Source organism: Bactrocera oleae, chromosome 6 (genome assembly GCF_042242935.1).
Source record: "Bactrocera oleae isolate idBacOlea1 chromosome 6, idBacOlea1, whole genome shotgun sequence".
NCBI classification, from domain to species: Eukaryota; Metazoa; Arthropoda; class Insecta; order Diptera; family Tephritidae; genus Bactrocera; species Bactrocera oleae.
Genome location: NC_091540.1, coordinates 30,197,965 through 30,217,123, shown reverse-complemented (window position 1 = coordinate 30,217,123; position 19,159 = coordinate 30,197,965). Strand labels below are relative to the sequence as shown.

The window sequence follows — 19,159 nt, the reverse complement described above, 5'->3', positions numbered from 1 at the left end:
TTTTTTAATTGAATTTGAGAAGTAATGTATATAAAAAATTTATAAACAAAATAAACCAATAATGTCATTAACGCTATAATAGTAATTGACCACCAAATGGGATTATTGTTTATTTCCTGTTTTAATGGTGTAAGTATATTGAAGTTGTTTAATCTCAAATCTACATTTTTTGTTTCAATATATTCTTTTATAAAAAATGTTTTAAATTTTCCTTCTTTTAAATGATTAATGATTTTTTCTGTTGGGTTTTCATATATTTTACTATCAATTGTTACATTATCTTGAAAAGTTACCAAATAAACTCCGTTTATTATGTGATTATTAACTTTATGTTTTCCAGATACTACTATCGCTCCATCTTTAATAATTTTTATAGACTTATTTTTTTCATTAATTTTTGTACAATTAGCATGCTTATTATTTAACATATCAGACAAACATGTATTATTTGCTTTTATCATACAAAATGCATTATTCAATTCATTTTTACAAAATTTTACGAAATAAAATTTATCTTGACATTTTATTATTTCATTTTCAATAAATAATTTTCCATAGCTTTGTGCGACAGCTATTGCTTTAAATAATTTACATATGTTTTTTACTTTTGGATATTTAATGTAAATAACTATTAAATTGTTTTTTTGTGCAATTTTGAAATCGGATACATCCATAAGATCTGATATTGATACATTAACTTTTTCTTCGTTTATTATTTCTTTTATTTCTGCCATATCTAAAATTAATGGATTTAATATCCATACTTTTGACAATGCAATTGTTTCTACTGTGTTTTCAAGTTCATTTATTATTAGTTTATTCCTTTGTCTTAAAACAGTTTTTTCATTAGAGCTACCTTGTAATTGTTTTAATATTTGAGTTAATTCCGTAATGGTCTTAAATAACTGTGAATTAGTTGTAAATTGTTTATTATTATTTTCTATTAAATCATTTACTTTATTTGTTATTTGCATAAAATCATCATGGTCAGGTGTACCTGTAGTCCATTTCCAAACTGTCCCAAGCTCATTAATACCTCTTTTTGATCTATTATCAATTTTTAATTTTTCTAATAACGTTTCTATCATTTGTATTTTTAAATCCATATTCAAATCTTCAAATAATACTATTTTCTCATCGATTCTATAGTTTTTTATAATGTTCTCAAATAGCGATAAATTAGTCAAATGATACAGTGATCCATAATTTTCAAAAATTGCTACATTTTCCTCCTCTATTAGTATATAGTGTTCCCTTGTATAATCAATTATATCTGATGTGATAATTGTAGCATACAACATCAACAATAAAATTTGTTTATGTGTTCCCATTGTTTCTATAAAATTATAAAATTACACTTTAATATTATCCTTATGAATAATTCTGTTTCTGCTTTGTATTTTAACCCTATTTCCTAAATCCCCTATTACTATTTGTTTTTTATATTTGGGTTTTAATTTATTTCTTTCCCCATATATTTTTTCATATATAACTTCCCCTCTATGATAACTTTTTTGAATCCGTTTTTTATTATGGTACTTCAACATTTTTTCCTGAGCATTTTTTAATATTTCTCTCATATTTCCATGTGCTTCTTTGTTAAATAAAACATTATAAGGTTTTTTATCTGTTACCGAGTGTACTGTTCTGTTATACTGCTGAACTGCCCTCATAATTGTTTCGTAATCACTTATCAAATTATGTTCTTTCTTCAAACATCGAGAAATCTCCACCAATGTCGAATGAACCCTTTCTACTTGTCCATTGCTAGCACTGTGACGTGGTGCACAATAATAAATTTGTATATTAAATCTTTCCATTAAAGACTTGAACTGTATCGTACTAAACCCCGGTTCGTTATCTATAAATATACTTTTAACATCTGGAAATATCTGCAAAAGTTCCAAAACCTTATCTTCTAAATTTAGTTTATCTTCAATACACTTGATAACCAAATATTTGGAATAAGAATCCAAACACGTAATAAACTTTAATTTTTGTGCAAAAAATATATTAATATGGAGTTGTTCTCCTTCTTTTTCTGGTATTGGTGCTTCACCTATTGGAATTAATTTCGGATGCCTTTCATACTGTAATAGTAATTACATATATTACAATTTTTCGCATATTGCTTCAATTGTTTTACCATTAACGGCCAATAATATTCTTGCCTAATTTGAGCCATATTTTCTCTATAATTTCTATGTGCTCTTTTATGCGTTTGTTCAATAATTGCCCCCTGATCCTCTCTATTAGTCACATCATTAGCGAATAACTTTGTATAAAAAAATTTTATCGCTGGAAATGCTTCCCTTAACAGATTTTTTATTTCATAAAGCACTTGAGATGTGCAGTGTATTCCCGTAACTATTTTTGGATTTATATATTCTTTCAAAACACCAATTATATTTTGTGGTATGTCGTACTCGATTAAAAATCGCTTATTATTAAAATAAGAAATCGTCTCCAAGACTGTTATTCTTACTCCATCATTAATCAATATTTGCTGTTTAAAATGATTTAATGGTTTCTTTGTTTCGTGAATGTGATACTCATCACTACTTTCTGCTGAATGTTGAGTATTCGTTACTGAATCACCTGAACGATCTGACTCCTCAGGGCTAGTTATGTTATTTAGTATCTGTCTTGACAATGCATCAGCAACGACATTTGTTGCCCCTGGCTTATTAATAATTTTTGGTGAAAATTCTTCAATAAACAATCTCCATCTTTTAATTTTAATATTTGGATTCCTTTCAGAAACCGCAAATGACAAAGGATGATGGTCAGGGTGAATTTCCAAATCACTAACACCGTATAGATAATTTCTTAATGTTTTTAGTGCCCACACTATGGCAAATAATTCCTTTTCATTTGTTGCATAATTTATTTCTGTAGAATTTAATGTTTTTGATATAAATATAATGGGCTTACCCTCCTGTGATAACACAGCTCCCAAAGCCACATTTGACGCATCAGTAGTTAGAACGAACTTCATATTATAATTAGGTTGCGTTAATTGCACCTGTTGAGACAATAAATTTTTCAATCTTTCACAAGCAGTTATGCCACTCTGATCAAGATCAACACTTTTCTTCTTTGACAAGTATTGAGAAATCTTTCCATTTTCTCCCTGTAAATATTTAGTTAATGGCTTCGATATTGATATTAATCCCAAAAATCCTCTCAACTGTCGTAATGTCCTTGGTACTGGGTAATTTTGAATAGTTTCAATTTTTTTGGATCTGTTTTGATAATTTCCTTAGCTACTACATATCCCAAAAATTCAACTTCCATTTGATAAAACTTTGATTTTTCAGACGATATTTTCATGTTTGCCCCCCTTAACATTTCAATTATCAAATTCAAATGTTTTTTGTGTTCTTTTAAACTTTTTGAAAAATTATAACGTCATCAATAAACACATGACAGAACTTCCCTATATATTCTCTCAACACATTATCCATAGCTCGTTGAAAAATGCTCGGCGCATTCTTCAATCCGAACGGCATTTGTAAAAACTCGTATTTTCGATTATTAACCGAGAATGCCGTTTTTTCTATATCGTTTTCTTTCATTAATATCTGGTAAAATCCAGACTCCAAATCAATTGTGGAAAAGTATTTTGACTTTCCTAAATTTGTCAGTATTACTTCAGGGTTTGGCATCGGGTACCTATCCGATATTGTTTTTTCGTTAATTTTTTTGAAATCGATCACCAATCTCAATTTTGGACTTCCGTCGTCATTCATTCCTTTCTTTGGAACTACCCATACTGGAGAGTTGTATGGGCTTTTACTTTCCCTGATTATTCCCTTTTGCAACAAATTTTTAATTTCCTCATTAACAAATCTATTCACTGACATTGGATAAGGATATTGCTTTGACCAAATTGGTCTATCCTCAGTTATTCGTATTTCCGCCTTTACATCCCATCTTGAGGTACCCGTATATGACACAGAAATATTCAATGGAGGTTATGAAGAATGGCCGTCCTTCCATTACATGTTTACAGCCGTTTACATAAACCACACAAAATTAACAATAGCACAAAAATTGTATACTCCTTCGATATAAAACAAAAGGTCAAGCAGGCGTAATAGTAAAACAGTTCGCACTAAACGACGACAATTAAATTTGGCGTGGTCGATGGACAAGTAACGACACTAATAAACTTGGCTAAGATTCAAAAAGAAAAAAGTGAAGAGTTCATAAGACTACAATCTACTGTTTCAAACTGTTTGTCGGTGTTATCGACACAGAATATTCCCACAGACAGCTGGGATTCTGTACTGGGAAACATATGCACCGCTGCCTTACCAGAAAAATCGTTACTTTTATGGGAGCAATCGCTCTCATCACGAAAGAAATGCCCCACGTGGCAACAAATGAAAGACTTTCTAACTAACCAGTACGAAATCGCTGAAAGGGTAGAGAAAAAGCTAATTAAAATAAATATTGTACAACACGACCTAAACAGAAGCTTCAATAGACCCCAAGATAGTAGCAAAAATAAATTAAACAGAAGCTTCTACAAATCTCAATCATTCACATCCGAACAGAACAATCATACGTCATGCAAACTATGTACAGGGAGGCATAAGCTCAAATCTTGTAAGAAATTCCAAAAATTTAATATTATCAAACGAAATAATTTTGTCAGATCAAAAAGACAAATTGCTTGTCACATGCCCATACATATAAAAATTCCAAAAGCAAATTCAATTGCTTATATTGTCACAAAAGACACCTCTCAATACTTCATTATAGCAAATCTCCCATTTCACACCAAAGAGCGCTTATACGAAAAGAACCACAGGTTTAGTTGTAACAGCAACTCCCAAAAACCAAAATCCCCAAAATTGTCAAAAGACACCATGTTGCTCAAAGGCACAAAATACTCAAACGCTACACAGCGAAAATCAAAGTAGAGTACTACTACGCAAAGCAGTCGGATCCATCGAACACCGAGAGAATAGTTTAAACTTAGGGCCTTAATAGACCATGGATCACAACAATCTTTTATAGCGTCTAGGGCACAAAATAGGCTACAACTGCCAACAAAACAAGCCTTTGAAATTACAGGAGTGGGTGGAAGAGAGGAATCTGCCCCATTACCCTAATTTCCCTCAAACGGATAGGAGAATTAAAGCAGAAGCTATAGTCTTGCCGCAACTTACAAACATGCTTCCAAGCTATCCCACAAATAGCAAGCATTGGCCAAAGGTTTCACACCTGAAGCTAGCAGACCCCAACTGAAATACCCCCGTTAAAATAGATATAATAGTAGGCAGCGACCTTATACCGCAAATAATACTTGAAGGTGTTGAAAAAATTTCAACGACTCTTCTAGCCTAAAATACTATATTCGGGAAATTTCGCGAGTTAGAAAAATTGGCTCTTCATATCAATTACAACCCCACAAGATCAGTATTGCGAAGATTTCTACTAAGCCACAACTACTTGATCAAATAGTGGTCGTTACGTCGTATGACTACCACCAAACCCATAATTTTCCAACACTCTACAAATGGGCACAAAAAACCAAGTAAGAGCTTCTTCTGACAACCGCAGTGTTAAAAACACAAATATATATAATTCAATCAAATCATCCAAATATATTACTAAATGTTCCAAAAGAAATCTTGCTGTACACTAATTTCCTTAAATTTGACAAGGCCAGTACAACATAAAAATACAGGGGAGATAATTTAATTCAATATCTGCCAGTTTTCATATCCTACTGAGTCAATATCCGCATTATCCACAATAATAATTTCGACCCCGCAGGATGGATTTCGCCAATTATGATACACGCGAAAATCCTGGTCACAATTCTCAAACAATCTAAATGATGTTCGAATCTCCCGATTTTTGGCCACAATCACCCACGTCCATACATATTAGCGTTTGCAGCATAGTTGTCCTAGAAAGTCGATAAATCGACACCTATCTTATTATAGTGGCTCATAGTTGCTTTAATTTCCATAATTATGAAATAATTAAAAAATAAAGCTTAGGGATCACCATACTGCCAATGTGATACAGTGACGCACCTAGACTTACAAAAAGCAAAGGTGGCACTTATCACATCTATCTAAGCGCTCCTCATATGCTGGTTTATGGGAATCAGCTATAAAAAGTTTCAAATTCTACTTCAAAAAAGTAGATAGATATTATCAATATAAATAAATATATCGAATTTACCACATTACTACCTCGAAAAAAGCCGTTCTCAATTCTCGGCCAATCACTGTACTCTCGCAAGATCCCTCTTCAAAGATTTCAAAGGAGCACCCATTCTGGCCACATCTGAGCCTGGCGTGGAGTCGCTATCCTATAAGCCGAAATAAATAAATTGCAAAGAAGTACCTCTAATACAGAAAAATCAAATAATAAAAAATCCGCATAATTAACCGATAAAAACGTAAATACAATAAGTAGTAAAACAAAATACATAACATCCTTTTACAACAAAACAAAAAGTTTCTTACACTTACAGCATGTATGCCGCACCCCCGGCTGCTCCATCAACAGTACGCCGAAATACATGTAACAACATATTCCTGCAATACTAGGCAAAATATTCGCCTAGGGGGCTCCGGATGTTTAAATGAGTATAAACTCCCTTCTTCCAATATACCCCTGCACCCGGGAAACTAATGGCACGCCCTAATATAAACCACCATATACACCACACTTGGGAACAAACCTGAGAACACTCACAGGATCTCACCACAAACGACGACACCGCCACACTTAACATTTGAGACCACTACGTACGATGACATCCAACCTCACCAACTATACAAAAGGAATTGGATCAACACCGTTCCGCACGCATTTAGCGACCTTATTCCTATAATTTTTAATAAAAATTTATATCTTTAGAACTTGATTCTGTAAAATCACATTAATTCTATTCGAAAAATAATATATATTGTGCAACCAAATAAACAAGTATTTTCAGCTCCTTCTGTAATTGTTCAAGCTGTGAGTGTGGACAAAGTTTGGTGTGATCCCTAATACAAGTACATTGGTTAAAATCTTGTTCAAAGTGAAATTTATTTGTTTCCAAGCGTTAACTTCTTAAATGTCTTTTATCGAAGCGAAGAAAGACCACATATGGTATAAGATAATTTTAGGTTCCTTGCTTGGTTTTCTCCACGTGCATAAAAATGCATATGGAATAAAGCTGTAGAATTGTTCTCGCTATCCCATATTTATAATTTTACTTAAATTTTATTTATTCCAAGTAAACTTACAAAGATAAGCAACAAGGAAAAAGTATTTCCCTCTATAAGTAGGTAATGTAATAGCACAATAACAGTGGAATACAAATATTTTGAGCTGTTTACAATACTAGTCAATATTGTCAATAAAAGGTTAAACCAAAAATATACCCAGAATATGTATGCTAACCTGGTGTTAATGACATATTTTAAAAAGTCATGACATATTCAAAAAAAAAAAACAAATTAAAAAAGTCTTGGGTACAATTTTTGAGACTGGTAAGAGACCGGTTCGTAGTTCTAGTTTTAATTAAGTAAAAAAGTCGTCATGAGCGCCAAATTATACGAAAATATGGTTTCTTATTGGTTTTCGTAGTGATCTCTGATGGGCCGTGTACTCAAATTTGTTTCGATAACTCCAATTTTTATATCTCTAGAAATTCATCAATAATCGGTCTGAATTCTATTCGTAGTTCTTATCATGTCGACTTAATAATTTCCAACATAAATAAAGTTATAAAAACTGTGTTAAAACTGTTGTTAAAGAAAAATTAATGTAATTCTTCCAACCCAACAAACACGATACATTTCCCATTTAAATAACACATATCATATTCTTGAACAGAATTGATTGCTCCATAAAAAAGTTCTTGACAATTTTTCCATAAACTTACTCCTTTAAAAGTTATTCGCCGTTAAAGTTACCCTCTGGATAGTTTTTGGAATTTTCTAACTTTTACAGTGAATTTAAAATTTTTAGTTTAGTTTAGTTTAGTTATTTATTATTGATATTCTAATACAAAATTTATTGCTCTATAAAAAAGGTCTTAATAATTTTTTTCATCCAAGCATTGCTTTAAAAGTTATACTCACTTAAAGCCTTACATCAAATGACTTGAGCATTCATTCAAGTGCCTTATAAATTCTATGTTACTCATACGACATGGTGTACGATTACAGTACACATGCATAACTTTTAATTGTTTGGGGCAAGGTTCATCATGAAAAATAAGGGATTATGGTGGTCAGATATTTTTTTTACATGGAAAACTAAAAGTTTAGGGGGCGCCTCGTGAAAAATAATCAATTTCGTAAATAATGGACACCCTAGTAACCAGCCACCATACCTGGAGATCCCGGCTGGATGTCCATAATGCGCTTGTTTGTCCCCTCTGTGGTTTAATATATTTACTGCAGATTTTCTCCAAATAAATGAACTACATCAATAATTGTCGATGACACTGCTATTTTAAGTTCTAGGAATATAGATATATTGCACTGTAACTGAACAATCAAAAGTTTAAGAAGCACTACAGATAACAAAAGAAGCCCCTAAAACTAGTGAACGTGTAGGTCAAAGCATCAACTATCAATACTGTTATTTACACAACAAATTTACTCAAACACATCCTTAAAACAAGTAAGGAAGAGCTAAGTTCGGGTATAACCGAACATTTCATACTCTTGCAATTTGCAAGGATCAAAGCCTGGAAAACACCTTCAGATGTTGGCAAAACTTTATATTAAACTGTGCGAAGTTTTATTCTGATGACTTATTTGATGTTTGATTTGTATACTGGAAAGTAAAAGAATCAGATGGAATTTAAAAGTTTGTTATATGCGAAGTAGGTGCGGTTGTAGTTATACTTGTATAGTTGAAATCGGTGTAGTTGTTTCTAAGATATAGATTTCACCTATATGTGGGCGTTGCCACGCCCATTGTTCAATTTTGATACCTGCTCCTATAAACGCCTTCTTTACCATCTTGGTTGAGAAATTTAATGCTTGTGGAGTATTTATTCAGTGAGTTCTCGCGCTTTTAGTAGTTTTCAACATAACCGTTATATGGGTAGTGGGCGTAGTTTTTATCTGATTTTACCCGTTTTACAGCGTATGAAGAAGTGCTCTTAGATGAAAAAACCTATTATACTCTGTAGCAACATGTTGCAAAAGTGTAACAAGTAAGGAAGGGCTAAGTTCAGGTGAATCCGAACATTTTCTACTCTTGCAATTAACAACGATCAAAGCCGGACAAATATTTTCAGGTGGTGGCATAAATTCGGATGTAACCGAACATTTTGTACTCTCGCAACTTGTAAGGTGCAACAGCTTGAAAACAGTTTCAGATGTTGCAAAACTTCATTCATAACTACATTAGAGGGGAAGATAATGACTGATTGCATTAACGTTTTACACTAAACAAGTATACTTGAAAACTGACCGACAGCGAATTCGGGGTAATATGTGGACCAATTAAGAAAAAGAATTAAGCTTTAGCATAGCGAATATTAAGCGTTACATTAATTTTGCTATGAAATCTAATATATTGATTGATATATACGCTATAAATTCAATCGGAAGTTTGAAATTCGTATATTAGGTATATAGGGGTCAGGGGTAATATTAACCCGATTTTATCTTATTTAGGCACACGATTTCAATATTTTTGGAGAAACACGCTCTAAGAATTTCCTTAAGAAATCTTATATATTAACCTGTATATACATTATAAAGTAAACCGGAAGTTCGAAAATTTTTGTTAGGTATATAGAAATGTAACATATATATTTATATACATAGTAATATTAGTAGTGACTCGAATTTATCTTGTTTGGCTTCAAGGACACACTATTATTAGGAAAGATTGTCTCTGAATTTTTATAACAATCCTTTGAGTTTTACCGGCATTTTCAATATAAATAAGCTATAGGCACTGATGCCCACAGGTTCCTTGTCTAGGGGCTTGAAAAGCTCCGATTTCGACTATTTATGGACGTTGTATGGCATACCTCGAAAGCGCTATTTGCTTAAAGTTTTATTCCCATTACTTTATTGGTGTTTGATTTATTTAGTGTAAAGTGAAAAAATCAGATAGAATTTAAAAGTTTGTCATATACACTGATATATATCACTCCTTATCAATCTCAATGCACCGTTAGGAGAAAAACGCTCTTACTCAATTTAAATTAGATAACTCATAAAGGGATGCCAAAAAGATTTTCCTTGTTATTATAGCTTAAATGGCTTAGGAGATATGTACACCGAAATTATTAGGCGCCAAATCAATATCCTTTTTAACCATAGATGCCCTTCCCTGATGCAATTCGTGTATAAAGTTTCGTCACGACATCTCAATATTTACTTCAATTATCACTTGCACGGATGGACAGACAGAGAGCCACTCGGAATTATATAAGAAATTGAAACTTCCTTTGGCTGTATACCGTTTATAATGGTGAATATGTAAGATATTTCAGAAAAATTACATGAAAATATATTTTTGGATATACTTGTACCATAGTTTAATGATGAGAATGTGTGATATCGATCTACATATTACCGAGCTCCCATATACTACATACATATAATGATTTTCATTAGTCCAGAAAGAAATTTGGATTTTGCAACATGTTGCTACAGAGTATAATGTTAGTTTTGTTCATCTAACGTCTGTTTGTATCATCTACGACAAATTGAGACAGATATCGATTTATCTATATATAAATGATCAGAACGACGTGGCGAGTTTAATTTCTAGTGACTGTCAGTCTGCCCGTTCGTGCAAGCGATAACTGGAGTAAATATTGAGATATCTTGACGAAACTTGGTACACGAATTGCATTAGGGAACGGCTAATGCCCTTATAAGTTTATTGTACATATCTCCCAAACAATTAAAGCTATAATAACCAAATTCGTTTCCAGAAAAATATTTTTTGCATCCCTACCGGCTTTGTAAATATGCGTGAATTCGGATTATAACTTCGACCACTCCCCATATAACAGTTTCGTTCAAGCTACTAAAAAAGCTATAAATCTCTAAAAAGGAAATTCGGTAGATAACATTATCCTGACATTTCTATATAACACATATAACACAATTTGAAATTTCATCTGATTCTTTCAATGTACCACCTTGTGACCAAAAATAATAGAAATCGGACCAAATTTTTTCATACCCAATATGTAGACCCCAGTACTTCCCGCTGACTATGTACTGCATATACCGGCAAATGTGTGAGTTATCTTAATTAATTTGATAGAACGTGTTTTTCTAATAATAATGCATCTTTGTGTCGAAAATGGACAAAATCGAGTGTAAACCAAAAGCTTTATTTTCTCGATGAACAACCAAATGCTAACCAACTTATTTGCAAATGCTAACCAATAATTAGTAGGAAAACGTGATTTAAAAAACAAACTATCAAAAACGAAAAATATATTATATATCACATGAGCACTCTCACCTTTACAATTTAAGTAGGACAGAAAATGTTGTACTTCTAGTATGCATTCAGAGGAAAGAACACGAAATTTTGATAGTTCGGGCCAACGGCAGTATAAATGCAACATTTTTGTGTTTTGTTTTGTTTTTCCTGCGTTTTTCAGAACGGTCCAATTGCTTAAATTATGTTGCAGTAGCATTTCAATTCGTTCAATTTTGTGTCAAACGTGAAAGTGAAATTCCAATTGAAACTCGAAAAGTGTGCAAGCAATAATTCAAACATATGGAAATTCTGGAACAACGTTCAGGTCGTCTAAACAAATTAACACCCCGTGCTGAACATAAAATCCTGGGTGTAATACAGGTAGACCCAAGGCTGTGTTCCACAAAAATGGGTACCATGCACGAACTGCACGCAAAAAACCTTTAATATCTCTGGTGAATCGAGAAAAGAGGATTGTATTTGCAAGAAAATACGTTGATACCCTGTCTTGTTTTGGGATAACGTGGTGTGGAGTGAGGAGTCCAAAATTAATATTTTTGGGTCGGATGGCGTTCAGAAAGTATGGAAAATCCCAATATAGCCTTACATATAAATAATTTACTCCAACTGTTAAACATGGAGGTGGAAACGTGATAGGGTGAGGGCTTATGGCCACAGCAGTAGTCGAAAAACTTATCTTAAAAATTTTAAAGGAAAACCTCGAACAGAGTGCATCCCCGCTAGGATTAGAAGGGAAAAGCTTTGTATTTCAACAGGTCAACGATCCTAAGCACACCTCATATCTAGTCAAGATGTGACTCTTATACAATACTAAGCAACTACATACGCCTCCCCAACATCTGAATATAAACCCCATTGAACACATTTGAAATTTGTTGCAAAAGAGGATTCGAAAGAACCATATAACAACCAAAAATACTCTCAAACAAGCTATGATGGCAGAATCGGAGAAAATTGTGTAAAAACACACAGAAGTGTCATCATAGAATTGTTGTTGCAAAAAGACAACACAAAAGCACAACCAAATGTTAATTTTCTACACAAAAAAATTTTGCTTAAAAATTGAAGTTCCATATGTTCTTTTGTTTTTTCACCTTCTTTCATATTTTTGCAATCAAAGCCAAGCAAATACCTTCAGGTGTTGGCAAAATTTTATTTTAAAAAAGCCAGGAAGAGGGATGAGTCACGTGACATCTGAAAGTAAGGAAAAAGCCATTTTTCTTTTTTTTTAAAGAAGCCACTGCTGCGTTTAAGCGAAGTTAAAAAAAATTTTGTTAAAGAAGGGGTAAAAAATATCTCTAAATACAATATTTGATAGAGTTCAAAGATCTGGCATCAAACGCAGCAGTACTGTAATCAAACTTTACTTTTAAAACACACATTGAAACAAGTAAGGAAGGTCTAAGTTAAGATGTAACCGAACATTTTATACTCTTGCAACGAGAGCAATTTATAATGAATGCAAAATTATTGCAGAGAATTTAGAGCATGTCGAGGCGTTGTTACCATCAGAAAGAAAAAAAGCACGGAAACGACCTATATACAAAAATAAGTGGATGAAAATACAGTAAAGAAGAAATTATATTAAAAAGAAATCGTTTTCATTTCTATGGCAGTTCCATGATATGGAAAAAGATGAACTCAACGCAGCTGCAAAAAAAAAATTGCAAAAAAGTATTCCGTTGATTTATATGATAAGTTCTCTAATGAAGGTATTAACCTCAGACACGCTTCCGATACAAATTTTGAATCCCGTCTTGCTCCATACAACTCATTGAACGCCATTAATGCACAAAAATTAGGAAAACTTTTCCTAAATATTTGCATCGTTTTGATAATACGATTAATCATCTCTATCCGTTTCTGTTTCAAGAGGTGAACGTTCGTTTAGTGCTTTAGCAACCATCAAGAATTTTAATCGCTAATACTCGTTACAGGGCAAGATTTCACGACTAGCAACACTGTGCTTAGAGGCAAAATTGGGCAAAAAGTTGGATTTTTATATTATTATCGACGCTTTCGCTGTCGCCAAAGCTTGAAAATCTCACTTCTAATAATAAATATTTGAAAATTGGAGGATTTTAAACTGCATGTTCGAAAACTAAATCCCGATAGTCAACAGGTTTCAAAAGAACCATTTTTTCAGTAATTAGATCAATAAATAAATGTTTGAGTTAGAGGTTTCTGTCTTCTTACTAACTATTAAGTCTTGCTATCCCTATAATCATATACTATATAACGGTATAATCTGAAAAATATTTGTGGCCGAAAGTCTATGTATGAACATTATTGATTTTCCAAATCGTACAAAACTAATTTGTTGATTTGATGTTGGGTGGACATCACTAAGAAATCAAATGTAATACAGTGATGAGAAGTAAGTGGAAAGATAGTATTCGAAGCATTCCTGTAAGGAGGGGACCCCACCTTCTTACCCCTTGGCGGCCCTGGATATAATATAAGTTAATAATAAACAAATTGGATTGGAATGCATTCACATTCGAACAACGTATGTTGGGTTCTTTGACTCGGCCCTTCCTTACTTGTTTAATATAAAGTTTTGGAAACAATTGGAAGTATTTCCCCGGCTTTCAACCGTTCAAGTTGCAAGTTTTGCCAACATCTGAAAGTAGTTTCCCGGCTTTGATCCGGGCAAGTTGCAGTGTGTTATACCTGAACTTAGTCCTTGTTTATTTGTTTTTATTCTTTACCGGAATCGGAAAATAAGAGTTGTAGGTAAACCAGAGCTGTCAGCTGACATTTACAAGTACGTAGTAACAGCAAGAATGTATACTATTTACCTTACCGATTACAGGTGTGACCAGAGCTGCTCCAAAGCAAAAATTAGGAGTTTTATGAAGCACGTTTGACTATAATAACATTTCTTATAAATATGTTTATATATATTATTTTTGTTCTTGCAAGTGAAAATTAATATCCCATATTACCTATACTTTAGCCAATATATTTTTCGACGACGCGTTTGTGCTGGATGAAAAGCTATGCGAGAATTCTCGAAATCCCCCAATGAATGAATATGTAAAAACTTTAATTGTCAGTATAAAGAAGGCATGCTTCGAAGTGTATGGGGTCAACATGAAGATCAAGTCTCCAGTAAAGACCGAAACACCTTATGGTGGTCGCCTCGTATGGACATTACCAGGTCGATCAAAAATGATTGCTCATCTAAAGAATAAAGATAAAATAAGACATAAAAAGCGTTGGTCTCAAGTCATGTACATGTACTATTTACTTGGTTTCCGCATTATGGAAATTGAAGATATATCGGCACGACGCAAAGCAGTTATTGCTGAGAACACATTTCTTTTGGCATTGGATGGCGATATTGACTTCCAGCCTCAAGCCGTGCAGCTACTGGTTGATCGCATGAAAGCCATAGACGAATTGGGCGCTGCTTGTGGACGTATTCATCCTGTCGGTCGTGGACCCATGGTCTGGTATCAAATATTTGAATATGCGATAGGTCATTGGCTGCAAAAAGCTACGGAACACGTTATTGGTTGTGTGCTCTGTAGTCCCGGTTGTTTTAGTTTATTTCGTGGTAGTGCACTAATGGAAAATAGTGTAATGAAAAAATATACTATGGTATCGAATGAACCCATGCATTATGTGCAGTATGACCAAGGAGAAGATCGGTGGTTATGTACATTGATTTTGAAACAGGGCTTACGTGTAGAATATTCAGCTGCATCGGACGCTTATACTCATTCACCCGAGATGTTCAATGAATTCTATAACCAACGACGACGTTGGGTTCCCTCCACAATTGCAAATATATTTGATTTACTTTCCGATGCGGATATGGTCGTGAAGAATAATAGTTCCATTTCAACGCCGTACATTGTTTACCAGGCCATGCTAATGGTTGGCACAATTTTGGGTCCAGGTACTATATTCTTGATGATGGTGGGTGCTTTGGTAGCTGTTTTCAGCACAAGTATTTGGAGCTCATTCTTGTGGAACTTCGTTCCTGTGTTTTGCTTCATTCTGTCGTGCATTTATTTAAAACAAAAATTTCAGGTAAATTACAATCGAATATTTACCAAAATCTCCTATTTGTATTTTCTATACAATGCCTTTCGCTATAAACTACCTTTCATTCAAGATAAAGAATATTTGGGAATTTATTTCAATTTCAGCTTTTCATTGCCTTTGTAATAAGTTCTTTGTATTGCCTGGTGATGATGGCTGTATTGATTGGCATAATTATACAGATGATAGACGATGGACCTCTGGCACCGGCCTCCTTATTTTTTCTTCTGGTTTTTATGCAAATTTTCATCGCTGGTATTCAAGTTACCAACTAATTTGATAACAATTATTCACACTTTATATTTCTAGGCATAGTGCATCCCCAAGAAGTCGGAGCGTTAATATGCGGTTTCATCTATTACATCACCATTCCTTCCATGTACATGCTCCTTCTTATTTACTCAGTCTTTAATATGAATGATGTTTCATGGGGTACAAGAGAAGTGACAGTAAAGAAGGTATTGTCGTTACAAATTCTCGTAGATACATGCAGTTACGTAAAATAATTTTTTACAAGGACGACGGTATCGGTCTAGTACCTGGTGATGATGTTGAAGATGGTGGTCAAGAGTATTTACCTGGTTGGGTCAACGATCCATTATTAGTAGATTCAGAATTGGGAGAGATATCTCTGAAAGAAAAACGTTTTTGGAAAGATTTAATAAAGCTGTATTTGCGTCCATTGTTTCATACAAAGGATAAAAAGGCCGAGATTGCGGAAAGTTTGAGAGAATTACGTAACATGTTTGCTTTTGCCTTTATAATGATAAATTCAATATTTGTTCTAATTGTGCTCTTGCTCCAATTGAAAAAAGATTATTTACATCTTGAGTGGCCAATTGATCCGACTGATTATATTACATACGATGACACAAATTCTCAAATTTACATATACCGACGTCATAAGGAATTGGATCCAATCGGCTTGTGTTTTGTTATTTTCTTCGGGGTGATTTTAGTTATACAATTCATTGCAATGTTTTTCCATCGTTTTGCTACCATATCACAACTTTTAGCAAACACTCAATTGGATTGGTTTCGAGCGCCAAGTACAGTAAGTAATATACTAAGCCCGAAAATCACTCGAAGTCAAAGCCTCTATACTTACAGCGATTTCATGAAATCCAAAATTATTTAAAATACAAAACTGTTTGTGACAGGAATATTGTTTGGTATTTTATTATTCACTTTCAGCTCTATAAGCGTATTTATTATAAAACTGCAAATCTTTAATATGAAATAATGTATTGTAGGTATTCCAAATCCGTTATTACGTGGAATTGTCTTAATTTTTTTATAATATTAATTTCAGCTAGTTAGTTGCTTACTTATTGCATCAACATAAATTGCTTAAAATTATATTCGAAATATTTGCTACAATTTGAACTGATTAATTAAAATTAGAATATTCTAAAAATACGTATATTTAAATCAAAATTAAAAAGAATTTATATTATCTATTTTTGAAAATAAACATTTATCATAAGTTAACCAAAATTAAAAAGTTATTATTCTAGATTTCAGATGAGGACGCGGCACAGGAAATACGCGGAAATGCCGTTAATATCGCTCGACAGTTGCAACGGCCAAAACGCTTTGATGATGATGATGAGAATTCGTCAGATGGCGAAGACAATTTATATACCGATGCAAGGGCTGACAAAAACAATAGCATGGTTCGTCGACATACAATCTTTAAACTGCATGAGAGTCGGAATAAAACCCAACTAGATTATAGTGATTTGCCACGAAACTTTGAACGACGTTTTCTTGGTGAAGACGAGTTAAAGGTCAAACACATTTCGATGAGTAGAAAATCACTAATCATCCTAAACGAAACACGTTGTGTGGCAAAACGACGCCTAACCGAGCAAGTGAAGCACAATACTGACTTTAACAAGAACCCTTTGCCCTTTGTACAGACAGATTATACAAATGCAGCTTTTGAATCTCCCTTGATATAATACGTAATAACATGAACGAAGATTGGTAGATTTATTAAAATCTTATTTACTGAAGTTATTCGAAATTTCCGTGTTCACAAATGACAACATGAAAATAAAATTGTGACAAATTTCTACAATATAAGGTGCGTTTCAAAGTAAACAGTAAAAAAGTAACAAAGTAAACTCTAGTGGCGCCGCCTATATGTCGACTTGTGCATTAGCATCTGCTATTCTTTATCGACTTCCAGTAAAAATTTCATGACATTTCATCAATTGGAAGTAAAGTTAAGATAACATATTTACTGTCATCTGAGCGAAAATGAGCTTCAAACAAAGAGCCAACAATAAATTTTGTTTTAAAATGGGTAAAACTTTTACCGAAACGTTTTAATTGATGAAACAAGTTTATCGCGATGAGGACATAAATTAGAAATGAGCCGAAACCCAAAAAGTCACGCCTGGAGAAGTAAAAAGTGAAGACAATGCTGATTTGTTTTTATTATTCCAAGGGTATTGTCCACAAAGAGTTTGTTCCACCAGGCCAAAACGTTAATGCGGTATTTTACCTAGGAGTTTTGAAGAGTTTGGTGCGCCGTATTCGACGTGTTGGCCAGAATATCGCGAAGATGGAAGTTGGCGTTTGTTGCACGATAATGCGCCTTCTCATCGATCGACGCTTGCGGCTGATAATCACATTTTAACAATCAACCACTCCCCGTATTCACCTGATATGGCACCGTGCGACTTTACCTTTTCGGAAAAATCCATTTGCCGTTGAAAGAAAAGCGTTATGTAGACGTGGAGGCCATTCAAAGGCTCGCACCGGCATACTGGCGGCCATACCGGACAACGAGCTAAAACACTGGTTTAAATAGATTTTGTTCATTCACATTATTAAGTATAGAAACTCCAATCTTCACATCTAGTTAAAGTGATGAAGATTATGTATTTTTAGGTCGTATGTATGTGTCTGTATGTACTGTTTGCAAAATGAAAAACACAATGAACATTTAGTTTCGAGTATAATTTTCATTAATAGAAATACGAGCTTTCAGCTTTTTAAATAATAATATAGGAATGTATCTGAAATCAATTCGGTCAACACAAAAACTTAAAAAAAACCAAAAATATACATGAAATCAAATATTTTGTCACTAATTATAATTATTTGTTTGAAAAATGCAAACAAGTTTTTTAATAAAACTGTAAGTAGAAAAATTTAATTTGAACCCAAAATTTAATATTTATATTCGTTATTTGCATTGCCATCGACGCTCTGAGAAGATCAATAAAAAGTAGGAAGTGTTGCATCCATTATTTACAATCACAGCAAAATTAATTTGAGTAGTTTGTATACTAAGTTTACTCAAACTATAGGAAATTTTACTTGAGTTTTGTTGTATACGGTTATAATTGATTATATATAAAATGCATTACAACTATAATAACGAGTATGAAAAGAAATCGTTTTTGACAAGGAATACGATATTTTATTTTTTATCTGTGTAAGTAAGTTATATGTAATCTTTAAGACATTTATCCAATATACATTTGTTCTTAAACCATTTAAGTTTATCTTGAAATTACACTAATGCTTAAACAATAAATAACACAAATAATTTAGATTTTAATAATTAAAATATTTACAATTAATATACATATTTTGTTTAATAACATTTTTCTCAAAAACTGCTATTATA

General features: G+C 33.1%; 1 protein-coding gene across 1 annotated transcript in view; it reads left to right on the top strand.

Annotated features, from left to right (window-relative positions):
* Chs2 (Chitin synthase 2) overlaps nucleotides 1-18,923 on the top strand; it is an 85,755-nt gene extending 66,832 nt beyond the window's left edge. The window contains 6 exon segments of the mRNA XM_070112207.1: nucleotides 14,420-15,501; nucleotides 15,621-15,768; nucleotides 15,823-15,971; nucleotides 16,031-16,567; nucleotides 17,031-17,469; nucleotides 17,472-18,923. Coding sequence (XP_069968308.1) covers nucleotides 14,420-15,501; nucleotides 15,621-15,768; nucleotides 15,823-15,971; nucleotides 16,031-16,567; nucleotides 17,031-17,469; nucleotides 17,472-17,506 — 2,390 coding nt within the window. The 3' untranslated portion in view covers nucleotides 17,507-18,923.
* The last annotated feature ends 236 nt before the right edge of the window (nucleotides 18,924-19,159 follow it).